General features: G+C 35.1%; 1 protein-coding gene across 17 annotated transcripts in view; it reads left to right on the top strand.

Moving 5' to 3' along the window:
* Positions 1 to 12,738, top strand: part of PICALM (phosphatidylinositol binding clathrin assembly protein) — a 127,291-nt gene that overhangs the window by 38,115 nt on the left and 76,438 nt on the right. For all 17 annotated transcript variants that reach the window (XM_043991216.1, XM_043991215.1, XM_043991214.1 and 14 more), the window contains exons 2-5: positions 108 to 250; positions 2,651 to 2,726; positions 3,350 to 3,452; positions 10,012 to 10,105. In XM_043991216.1, the coding sequence (XP_043847151.1) occupies positions 108 to 250; positions 2,651 to 2,726; positions 3,350 to 3,452; positions 10,012 to 10,105 (416 nt within the window). The remainder of the gene's footprint in view (positions 1 to 107; positions 251 to 2,650; positions 2,727 to 3,349; positions 3,453 to 10,011; positions 10,106 to 12,738) is intronic.

Genomic DNA, 12,738 nt, shown 5'->3' with positions numbered 1-12,738 from the left:
TCACTGCTTATTTAATATTGAGTGCCTTTTCAGTACCAGGTATAGTACTAAGACACAAACCCTATGATATCATAGAAATTCGTTTGAATACTGTTTTTATATTTCAGATTTAATCCAGTGCACAAATGAGATGAATGTGAACATCCCCCAATTGGCAGACAGCTTGTTTGAAAGAACTACTAACAGTAGTTGGGTGGTGGTCTTCAAGTCTCTCATCACAACTCACCATTTGATGGTATATGGAAATGAGGTAAGCTGTGTTTCTGGCAATGGCCAATTCTCTGTGTATTACCTGATCACTCAGTTTGTTCTCCTAATTAGATATTTAGCTTCTAGGAACTATAGGAGAAAAGGGTAAGAGAGAACAAGTTATAACTGTCTTCTCTTTGACAAGGCAAAAATAAGCAGGAATATGAGGGTGATGATTGTTGGAAGGATGAGAGCAGTAAGGGTAAAAAAACTGAAGTGGATTCCATTGCAGTGAGTTAACTTGGAAATGGGTCATATACTTTCTTCTAGTCAATTCTTTACCAATCCTAGTAAGATATTTGTGACCTAGTGGGATTGCCAGGAATTTGTAGTTCTTCCACTGAACTCTATAGTGCAAGACTATAGTGGGGATAAGTAAACAATACGGAGCTTGAATTTGCTTTAGCAACCCTTCCCCTCCCCCTCCCCCTTGCTCCTTCCCTTTTGTCATGGCCATTTGGAAAATAGTGGAGTTAAAGGGCATTCTGCTGAAAGGGACTTTCTGACTGTATCTAACTATAGAGGTCTTTTTGATGATTGATGGTAGTTTAATTCAACAAGCAATAATATTGAGCAGCTACTGTCTATAAGACACTGCACTAGAAGTTCATTAAAGTTCTGGCTTTCAAAATAGTTTATAGTATAGTATATATTAGTGTAGCTTTTATTGTAATAAAAGATTGAAAACATAAGAAGAATGGGCTTTTTTAATTCCCTAATTTTTTTTAGCCAAAGAAAGTGTTTCCTTTTATCAGACATAATATCTGATTTTTTTGAACCTTTGCTACAAAGATTGATACCACCTAAAATGCATGGTTATAGGTTTTTATTTACAAGGACTTTCCATGAACTTTTGAATGTGTTAGTTAAAAAAAGATTTGCTTTTAAAAAATAGATATATGTCCTGGTGGGGCAGCTAGGTGGATAAGGCACTGGCCCTGGATTTAGGAGGACCTGAGTTCAAATCCAGCCTCAGATACTTGACACTTACTAGCTGTGTGACCCTGGGCAAGTTACTTAACCCTCATTGCCCTACAAAAGAAAGAAAGAAAGAAATATGTCTTGGTTCCAGGTTGTTTTTGAGCATTTCATATAGTTGGTAGATGCTTCAGATCTTTCCTCATGGCACAGTTGTAAGCATGCATAGGGTTAGAATTACCTGTATACCATTACCCTAGCTTTGAGGAGGAGGGAGGGAGGGAGAAGGTAGTTGCTATTACCTTCATCCTGGAATCCCTAGAATTTTCAAGTAGGAATAATTTCAGAGATATCAGGGCGACTCACTTTTCCTTGTCTCAGACTTTGTTAGGCTAATTTGCTGAGACATGGCTTCTTGGTTATTCTCAATATGAGTGATTAGAAGTATAACTTTTCTCTTTTCTCCTTTAGGAGCATCTATTTAGCTAGCATAAAAGGAAGAAAATATTTGGAATATTTTACATAATTTTCTTTTTCTGTCACTCATATTGGAAATAATGCTCTTTCAGATATGGTGCTTAGCTTTATTATCCTGATTAGTGTTGTTGGCAGTAACTATTTTGTGCATTTAACTTTATTTCATATTCTCCATTAAGCTTTTGCTTTTATGGCTCTCTAAAACTACCTAAGCACCGGGTTTTTATAATTATTATTGCTTTTGCATTTTAACAACTCATGTCCAAGAACCACTCTTTGGGATACAGACCTAGTGGTGGGATTACTGGGGGTTGATGTTATTTTTGTTTGTTTGCTTTTGGGGTATTTTTTTTTTTGAGGGGCAGTGAGGGTTAAGTGACTTGCCCAGGGTCACACAAATAGTATCAAGTGGCTGAGGCCGGATTTGAACTCAGGTCCTTCTGAATCCAGAATCCAGGGCTTTATCCACTGTTCCACCTAGCTGCACCTGGTTGATATTATTTTTACTTGATTTCCTTGTGAAGAGGTCTAGTATGGGTCAGTATACTTTGGTAGAATTCCTGGGCTACTAAGTATATGTTGATTGTTTCAAATAGCTTTTTTTTTTAAATTAGCTTTTTTCTTTTAAAAAAATGGTGCTTTAAAAATTTAGCTTTTTAGCTAGGTGATTGGTGACAACTTTTTAAAACAGGTTTAACTAATTCTATTTTAATAAACTTATTAACTGGCATAGAATTCCTCATTTCCTTTAAAATCTTCATTGTTTTATGTTCTCTGCCATTTCTGTAGTCATGATGCTTTGATAAACATCCTAATGATAGTGAAACTGCTTCATATCTTTATAGTTGGTAAATTTTGATCTGAAACAAGCATATTAGCTGTAAAACTTAAGCTTGTAAAACTTAATGAAATGCTTTAACCATAAGTTTTCTGATTCTCAAATTATAATTGAAATAATATGCCAGTAGGCTGAATTGAGATAATGCATATTTCTTTTCCTTTCTAGCGCTTTATCCAGTACTTGGCTTCAAGAAACACATTGTTTAATTTAAGCAATTTTTTGGACAAAAGTGGATTGCAAGGTAAGAAGAACTCGGAAACAATTTCAAGAACATGTAGCAGTGTCATGTTCATATGTCTGTGTTGTGCCATCTAGGGAATGAGGTATGTCCGGGGAAATGACTTGAGTGATTAACTGGGATTTTAATTTAAGTAGTAAAGTAAATATAAGTAACATTTTCACATTTTTTACTTATTAAAGCATTGGCAGGTACATATATGAGGGGGCAGTATGCAAACCACATACTGAAATTCTAATATAATTTTAGCACTATCATAAAATACCTCTCCTCCTTAAATACATATTAAATAAAAGCAATATAACATTACACATTTGTTAGTTGATTTTTTTCCAATAAAAGTTTTTTTGTTTGTTTTTGGAGGGGCAATGAGGGTTAAGTGACTTACCCAGGGTCACACAGCTAGTAACTGTCAAGTGGCTGAGGCTGGATTCGAACTCAGGTACTCCTGAATCCAAGGCCAGTGCTTTATCCACTGGGCCACCTAGTTGCCCCCCAATAAAGGTTTTAATGGGTTTTATAGGATATTTTAATTTAATTTGTATGCAATATTGATTAGTTAGGCAAAGTTGCTGGTTATATAACTTATTTACTAAAATGCTGAAACTTTTTCTCCTTTTTTTCAGGATATGATATGTCTACATTTATTAGACGATATAGTAGGTATCTAAATGAAAAGGCAGTTTCTTACAGACAAGTTGCATTTGACTTCACAAAAGTAAAAAGAGGGTAAGTTAAACTTCCTCTTGTATAATTAATATTCCTGCTTTCTACCTATTGGTCAGAGGAGTCTTGAACCTCATCATGAAATTGGAGAGTGGATGAATATGAATCAGGAGAGATGGAAGAAGGATCCCTAAATAGTTGGAGCTAAGAAATGGGGCTTTTCCTGAAGAACAGGGTGTAGAGTGCATATATGCTGTCAAGTGAGAGATCATTGTTAGTTAGTAGTCATTGGTAGCTCCCTGCTCAGGGTTACTGAAACAGCAGTTGACATAGTGAGATAAAGAGAGAGATTTGCCATTTTCCCAGGGCATATAAAGAAACCAAGAAAACTTGTCCAACTGGGTAACTACTGCCCATTTGGATGATTGGTATGGACACAATTAATTATGCCAATTAGAACTTAGAAATATTGCTAAAGATTATGAAGTATTTCCTAAATAACCTCAAAACCTTAGGGTAGTAGGTGGTTTTTTTTTTAATTTGTTTGATTTTTTTGCTTCTACCCATTGAAATCAGGGAATTCACGGAAGAAATGCTTTAGGAGCTATTAAAATGCCGTTTAAGTAGTTGGTGTCTGAAATTGGGATTTGGATTTCTACATGATGCCTTAAAATATAGGAATGACAGACTCCTGGCCAGGGATAGAGTGTACTTAGCAAAGGCTGATAGGAATGTATCTGAAAGACTTAGAAATCTAATCAAAAGGGCTTGTGTGCTTCTTGGACCAGATTAAAATGTGTTAAGGGCTAAAATTCTAGCTAAAGTGTCTAAAATATCTAGTGAGTGGTCGCCAATAAATTATAAGCTTTAGCAAGAGTTAGACTTTTAAGCATTTATTAAGGAGAATAAGAATTTGGTAAAGAGAGAGAAAGGCCTACATTCATCTATCTATTAAAGGGAGATCAGGTTTCTAGCTCCCTTCTCTGCCAGAGTCCCCAGGAAAGAGAGTGAGACCGAGCGCCAGTCTCTTCCTTCCTCCTCCCACTAGCCCGTGTCACTTCCTGACGCCAAAGAAAAGACTCCTGGTCTTGCCCTCAAAGACCTTCGCTTCATGGGCGGAACTCTTCTACAGTAAGTCTCCAGCAGGTGGAATCACTCCAATCGTTACAAATGTAATGGGGAAGTATTTAACAAAATAAATAAAAATACAATAGAACATAGATAATGTTAATATGCAGTTTTGTAAATAAATATGTAGCTCACAGGGATTCTTATGTATGGTTTAATGGAGCCAAATTGCTATTTGAGTTTGACACCACTGGTTAGGTAACTATTAGTTGGCATTGTAGTAGAGGATATTCTTGTTGGGGTAAAGATTAGACTGGATGGCCTCAGAGGTCCTTCCACCTTAGAGACTTGTCTTCTTTTGTGGTATCCATTACCTGGATTGAATACTTAATATATTTGCAAATTTCTTATAGTGTGTGACTTCAAATAAGTGCTAAGATACAGAGTTGTCACATTTTAAAATCTATAAGAATTATTTTCTTTAAAAGGCATTATCAGATAGCTAATTTTTATGTAATGCTGGTTGAACTCTTTTGCCTTAGTTCTTTAATAGGTGTAAGTTGTTTTTATTTATTTAGAAAGTTAGAGATCTTGAATACATTTCTCACCATCCTCCAAATGTGAGTTTCTTGGCACATGAGCTATTTTTTATGTAAGTCTTATTTTAGAATGATCTTTGCGTTAGATTCCTGGACCTTAAGTAGCTGCCTTAGATAATGTGATACACTTAGGAGAAGCCATTAATATTGCTGAGTTTGCAAAGAATAAGAGGGCAATAGTTTGTAAGTAGGCTTGGCCTATGGGCAATCTGGCCCATGACAAATCAACCTGAACCCCAAGTGTTCTGTTGTCCTGATATAAACCATGAGTAGGAACTTCACGATTGCTGTCTTCTCAGACAACTAATGAAGTAACTTTGGGAAATGAATGTGTAACATGTGGCTCTAGGTTACTGCCATAGTCACAGTTGCTGGGAGTTAGAAACTTCCAAGAGAAATTGTGGAAACTAGATCTGTCTAATGATAATGTATCAAGCATAGTTATTCCTTGTATTAAAGACTGACCTGTTTATGGTTAAGGGAAGGTTCTGGGAAAGTCAGATTTATAGAGTGTTGCTAATATACAAGTAAACTTTACTAACAGAATTGACTAATCAAAAAAGAAATTTTCAGCATTCTTTTAAACTTCTAATGGAATTTATCATAGCCATAAATTGTGGAAAGAGTTGGGGAGGATTGAATTATCCAATTAGGAAGGCCTGTCACATTTTTTTCCGAGGTGTAATTTTGTTGTTATTTCTGTGTGGCTCAAGTGTTTGAGGAAAACAGGCATCACTAATAAATTCTCATCCAAAGTATTTAAATTATTTAACACCCTTTTGCTAATAAAAATTGATCACTCGACTGCAACACCTGACTGAGGTAGATAATGGTTTGTCATTTTTTTATTTAGTCTAGACTAGTGATTCTTAACTTTTTTTGTGTCATGGACTCCTTTGGCCGACTGGTGAAACCTATGGACCCACTAGCAGAATAATATTTTTAAATGATTGAAAGAAATGCCAAGTATCAGAGATTAGTAAGAATAAAGTTGTATTTTTTTTCTTATCTAAGTTCATGAAACTCTTGAAATCTTTTTTTTTTTTTTTTTTTGGTGTGTGTGAGGCAATTGGGGTTAAGTGACTTACCCAGGGTCACATAGCTAGTAAGTGTCAAGTGTTTGAGGCCGGATTTGAACTCAGGTCCTCCTGAATCCAGGGCCACTGCTCTATCCACTGCACCACCTAGCTGCCCCAAAATCTTTTTATGAACAACTCTCAGGTAGTCCATGGACCCCTGCTTAAAGACCCTTGGTCTAAAATTACATTTTCTCAGGTGGAAGAAATTCCTTCTAACAGGAAACACCAGCAACTCTTCTACAAGGGAATTTTTAGAGAATTGCCAGAGACAATGAGAGATTAAATCACTAGTATAGAATCACAAAGTCAGTATTCCAGAGATGGCATTTGTATTTGGATGTTCCTGACTGTCAGGCAGTTAACATTTATTAAGCACATACTACATGCCAGACACTGTGCTATGCTGGGGATATAAAAAGAAGCAAAAGACAGTTTCTACCCTTAAGGAGCTTACACTCTTAATAGGAGAGACAAGATGTAAAAAGCTGTGAACGAACAAGGAGACAGACAGACAGACACAGGATGAATTAGAAAAAAATTAAAAGAAGAGGGATTGGAAAGACTTCTTGTAGAATAAGGAGAAGACTGAAGACTGATTCTGTCCTGTATGCCCGCAGTGTCTTATCCACTTTGATAGTTGAGGAAAGAGAGGCACAGAAAACTTAAATGATAATGTCCATGGCCAAACAGCTAATAAGTAGGGACTCAAGCCCAGGTTTCCATGTTTAAGTACTTATTTTTTTGTGCCATATAGTATTTTAATACACTAATTTTCAGGAAGATATACTGAAGCCTAAAGACTTGCCACAATACGCATATGAACTTTTAAAAATACCAGTCATCAGTATTGAAGTCGTATGCCTCACTTTAATACTTACTGTCGGGCACATCTTTGTGAATAGGTGGAAAACCATGAAGTCAAGCATTGATTAATTAAGCACTTACTATGTGTCAGGGTTGAGGACTGGCATTGCAAAGAAAGGCAAAATCATGGTGCCAGCCTTCAAGGAACTCCTTTTCTAATGAAAGAGACAACATGTACGTAACTAGATACACCGTAGATATTTTTAAATTTTATGAAGATAATTTGAAAGAAGACATAAGCAGCTAGGAAACTGGGAAAACCCTCCTTCAGAAGATGAAATTTGTGCTGAGCCTTCGGAAGCCAGGGATACTAAGATAGAGGTAAGGGAGCAGAACATTACAGGCATGTAATGAAAAGGCACAGATGGAAGAGGGAGTAAAGTGTTCAGGAAACTGCAAGTAAACTAGTATAGCTAGATTGAAATGTGCGTGTAGGGGAGAAAGGTGTAAGCTGACTGGAAATGTAGGAAAGGGTCAGGTTATGCAGAGCAAATGCCCCAAACAGTACTTTATACTTAATCTTTCAGATGATAGGGAGTCATTGAAACTTACGGGGAGGAAAAGTAGACGGGGTCAGACCTACAATTTAGAAAAATCACCTTGACTACAGAGTAGAAGATGGATTAGATTAGAGAGAGACTTGAGGCATGGACACCAGTTTTGAGTCTGTTGCATTAGTGCAGGCAAAAAATTATGAAGAGCCTGAACTCAGGTTGTGGCTATAAGAGTGGAGAGAAGATGTCTGCTATTGATGTCATGAAGATAGAAATGACGATTTATTATAGGACTGGATATATGAAAGACACCAAGGTTGCTGGCCTAGGTAACAGAGGATAGTGATTCCCCTGACAGTAACAGCAAAATTGGAGAACTAGGGAGCAAGATAACAAATTCCATTTTGGATATACTGAGTTTTTGATGGCTAAATAATATGTAGTAGTCTAAGAAGCAGTTGGAGATGCATGACTGTAGCTCAGTAGAGATACTTGAGCTGAACATACTTTTTTGGGAATCATCTGTATGTAGATGATGATTAAATCTGATATCATTAAGTGAGATAGTATAGTGAAAAGAAGCCATGGGGCATGTCCTTTCACTTCCCAAGGGAGCGGCATGAAAGAACCTGTAATGAAGACTTAGGAAGACAGATAAGAGGACAAGTGAGAGAAGAGTAGCGTCATGAAAACCTAGAGAGGAGAAAGTATTCAGAAGGAGATGGTGATGGACAATTTCAAAGGCTGCAGAGAGGTCAAAGAAGACCCATTTTGGGGGGAAAAAACCAAAATAACTATGATGTTGTGGTCATTGTGTAAATTGTTCTCATCCGCTTAATTTGCTCTGCATTGGTTGATTTAAATCTTGCCATATGTTTCTGATTTCTTTATATTCATCATTGTTCATGGTGCAGTAATGTTTCATTACATTGATACATAATATATCCCCATACAGTGATATTTAGTCATTTTGCATTTGATGGACAATTCAATTTGCATCTGGTTTATTGCTATTACAAAAAATGTTTGTATATTTTGGTATATTATTGGATTTTTCTGTCTTTGACTTATATACCTAGCTGTGGTATCCCTGGATGAAAGAATATGTATATTTAAGTGACTTCTTTTAGTATTACTTTAACTTATTTTCAAGATTGGTTCAATTAGTTTATAGCTATTTATTGCATTTCCCCTTATGCCTGTCTTCATACAAGCCATCCATCATTCATCATTTTTTCTTTTGTCATTTTCATTCTGTTGTGTGTAGTGAAACCTAAGAATTCTAATGTTTTATTTCTCTTAATTAAGATTTAGAACATTCTTTTATATAGTAGTTCTTAGGGTGATTTCCTCTTTTAAAAGTTGCATTTCTGTATCCTTTGACCCCTGGGAAATGACTCTTGTTCTTATTTATGTATTTGTATCATTCCCCCTTCTTAGATGTCAGACCATTTATCAGAGGTACTTGCTACAGATTTTTTCTTCATTTATTGCTTTTCTGCTCCTTCGTGAGCTTTTCTAGACATAAATTTTTCTTTTTCAGGAAAAGGGCAAGGACTGTCTTATACTTATTTGTATCCACATAGTACCTTGTACATGGTAGGTCCTTAATATTTGTTGAAACTTTGCAAATATATTCAGTTTTTCTTTCTCGATGAGCTAAGCTATAAAGTATCAGAATTACAGGTTATTCAGTTCATTTCTTGTAACATCTTTGACTATGTACTTGGAGTCATCTTCAGAAAAACAGCCAGACATTTGGTATTCTGAATAATATGGGGATCATTTTGACAAACCTAGGTGGTGGATTTAAATCCAGCAGAGAATGTTAGGCATGCAAATACTTAGCAAAATAATTAGGTAATTCTTTAATGCAGATGCTGGGCAATAAATCAAAAGTGTAGTTTTCATACTGATAATTTAGAATGTATGTGAACTGTTGGGCTTCATGATCTCTGTGGTTCCCTTAAACTTTTAGATTCTGTGCTTCTGGAATTTGTAGAATTGGTGATGTTATGGTGCTGTGTCTATGTGGTAAACTTTTTGCATGAGTATTTTGGAATCGTTTTTAGTTGTTCCTATTATCTAATAGTTATTTTGTTATTTTCATCCTGTATGATTTCTGATGTTTCATATTTAGTATTAACTGGAGGCAGTTAGGTAGTAGCACAGTGCATAGAAAGTTAGTACAGCAGTCATCCAGACCTAAGTTCAAATATGATCTCATGTTTATTAGCTGTGTGACCCTGGGCAAGTTACTTAACTATTGCCTGCCTCAGTTTCCTCATCTGTAAAATGGGAATGTTGACACACCTTTCTCTCAGGGTTGGTGTGAGGATAAAATGAGGTAATATTTGTAAACCTTAAAGCACTACATGTAGATACTGTTGTTGTTATTAACTGGGAGAAAGAAATTACAAGCTTTCTTGTTAACATTTCCATTAGAATTTCTAGGCTATGTGGCAATTTTTTTAAAGATTTAGTAGCAAACTCTTTTTCCCCCTTGTTTGTTTAATAGGGCTGATGGAGTCATGAGAACAATGAACACAGAAAAACTCCTAAAAACTGTACCAATTATTCAGAATCAGATGGATGCACTTCTTGATTTTAATGTAAGTTCAATTGTACTTTTAGTTTATTTATAATTGATATGAATTATTAATAAATTTAATTGTTTTAAAATTTAACACTTGCTGTTCCTGCATGGGTTACCTAAGTAGAAACCTAATATTTCAATTCATATTCTCACTGTGAAATGTTTTATAGATTCTAGATTTTAATGGTGATATTGTGCTATTTTGGCAAAACCAATAAGTGTTCCAAATTATATTATTTTCTTTTAGTGTTTACAGATTTTCCGTTTGATTTGTTTTTCTTTCCTTGAGCTCCAGTTTTCTATTGAAATTTGTTGATGGTTAGTTAACCCTTGCACAAGTACCTCATTTCCAGACACCAAGCATAAATAAAATATTAAGACTATTAAAGAGGAGTACTGAGTAATATAAAATTGTGTGTGTGTTTTTTATGGCTATTTAGATTGTTCTATTTTTAGGTCTCTTAAGAAAATTTCAACTTAGTGTGACACTCCTATTAGCTGCATAGGGATCAAAGCAAAGTAGTTTTTAGAAGTAATACAATGTTCTTTTAAAAAAAAAACAGAAAACATAGTAATAAATTGAGCCTTTCTTAAAATGACAAATAGTGTCTGTCTAAAACTGAGAGTAGGTATTAATGATAGTGTGGGTAAACTAGAAGCCTTTTCAGTAAGATCAGGGGTGAAGCAAGGATGTCCATTATCACCAGTCTTATTCAGTATTGTACTAGAAATGTTATTGCTACAGCAATAACACAACAAAAAAATTGAAGAAATAAGAATAGGCAACTAGTATACAAAACCCATTCTTTACAGGCAGTATGATGATATACTTAGAGAATCAACTAAAAAGTAGTTGAAATGATTAACAACTTTAGCAAAGTTGCAGGATATGCAATAAACCTATATGTCATCAACCTTTCTACATATTACCAACAAAACCCAGGAGTAAGAGAAAGAGAAACCCCATTTAAATAAATGAAGACAATATAAAACACTTGGGAATCTACCTGCTAGGACAAACCCAGAAATTATATGAACATAATTACAAAACACTTCATAAAAATAAAGACAGATATAAATAGAGAAGTATTAATTGCTCATGGGTTGGCTGAGCCATTATAACAAAAATTACAATTCTAACCATGTTAACTTACTTATTCAGAACCATACCAATTAAACAACTAAAGAATTATTTTATAGCGTTAGAAAAAATAATAATAAAAATTGATCTGGAAAAACAAAAGGTTAAGAATATGTAGGAAATTAAATGAAAAAATGTGAAGGAAACTTAGAAGTACCAGATTTTAAACTATATTGCAAAGTAGTAATCATCAAAACAGTCTGGTACTAGCTAAGAAATAGAGTAGAGGATTAGTGGAATAGATTCAGTTTGCAATACATAGGAATAAATAACCATAGTAGTCTAGTGTTTGATAAACCTAAAGATCCAAGCTTTGGGGGCAAGAACCCACTATTTCATAAAAATTTCTGTGAAAACTAGAAAACAGTTTAGCAAAAACTGGGGATAGACCAACATGTCACACAGTATACCAAGATAAGGTCAAAATAGGTACATGATTTTGACATAAACAGTAAGCAGTTTGGGAGAGCATGGAAAATTTTACCCATCAGATCAGAGTTTATGACCAAACAGACAGGGTCATTAGAAGTATAATGGATAATTTTGATTACATCAAATTAGAAAGGCTTTGCACAAACAAAATTAATGTAGCCAAAATTAGAAGGGAAGCAGAAAACTGTGGGAAAAAATTCATAGCACATTTCTCTGATAATGACCTCATTTCTCAAATATATAGGGAACTGAATCAAATTTATAAAAATGAGAGCCATCTCCCAATTTATAAATGATCAAAGGATGTGAACAGGTAGTTTTCAGAAGAAGAAATCAAAGATAGGAACAGTCATGAAAAAATGCTTTAAATCACTAATAATTAGAGCAATGGGAAATTAAAACAACTTTTGAGGTACCACCTCACACCTATCAGATTGGCTAACATGACAGAAAAGAAAAATGGCAAATGTTGGAGGGGATGTGGGAAAATTGGGACATTCACACACTGTTATTAGAGCTGTGAACTGATCAACCATTTCTGTCTTGCAATTTGGAACTATGCCCAAAGGGCTGTAAAACTGTGCATATCCTTTGACCCAGCAATACCACTAGTAGGTCTGTTCCCAGAGAGATCAAAGAAAAAAGAAAAAGACCTATGTGTACAAAAATATAGCAGCTGTTTTTGTGGTGGCTAAGAATTTGAAATTGAGGGGATGCCCTTTAATTGGGAAATAGCTGAACAAGTTGTGGGATATAATTGTGATGAAATACTATTGTGCTATAAGAAATGACTCACAGTATGGGTTCAGAAAAACCTGGTAAGATTTACACAAACTGATATTGAAGGAAGCATCACCAGGAGAACATTGTAAATAGCAATATTGTAATGATGATCAGTTCTGAAATACTTAGCTACTCTAATCAAACCAATGATCCAAGACAGCTCTAAAGGACTCAGGAATAAAAAATTCTGTCTGTATATCCAGAGAGAGAATTGATGAACTCTGAGTGCAGATTGAAACATACTTTTCTCATTTACTATTTTTCTTGCCCTTTTTTTGGGGGGGGGGCTAATA

Source organism: Dromiciops gliroides, chromosome 3 (assembly GCF_019393635.1).
Source record: "Dromiciops gliroides isolate mDroGli1 chromosome 3, mDroGli1.pri, whole genome shotgun sequence".
NCBI lineage: Eukaryota > Metazoa > Chordata > Mammalia > Microbiotheria > Microbiotheriidae > Dromiciops > Dromiciops gliroides.
This window is presented reverse-complemented; position numbering and strand designations above follow the sequence as displayed.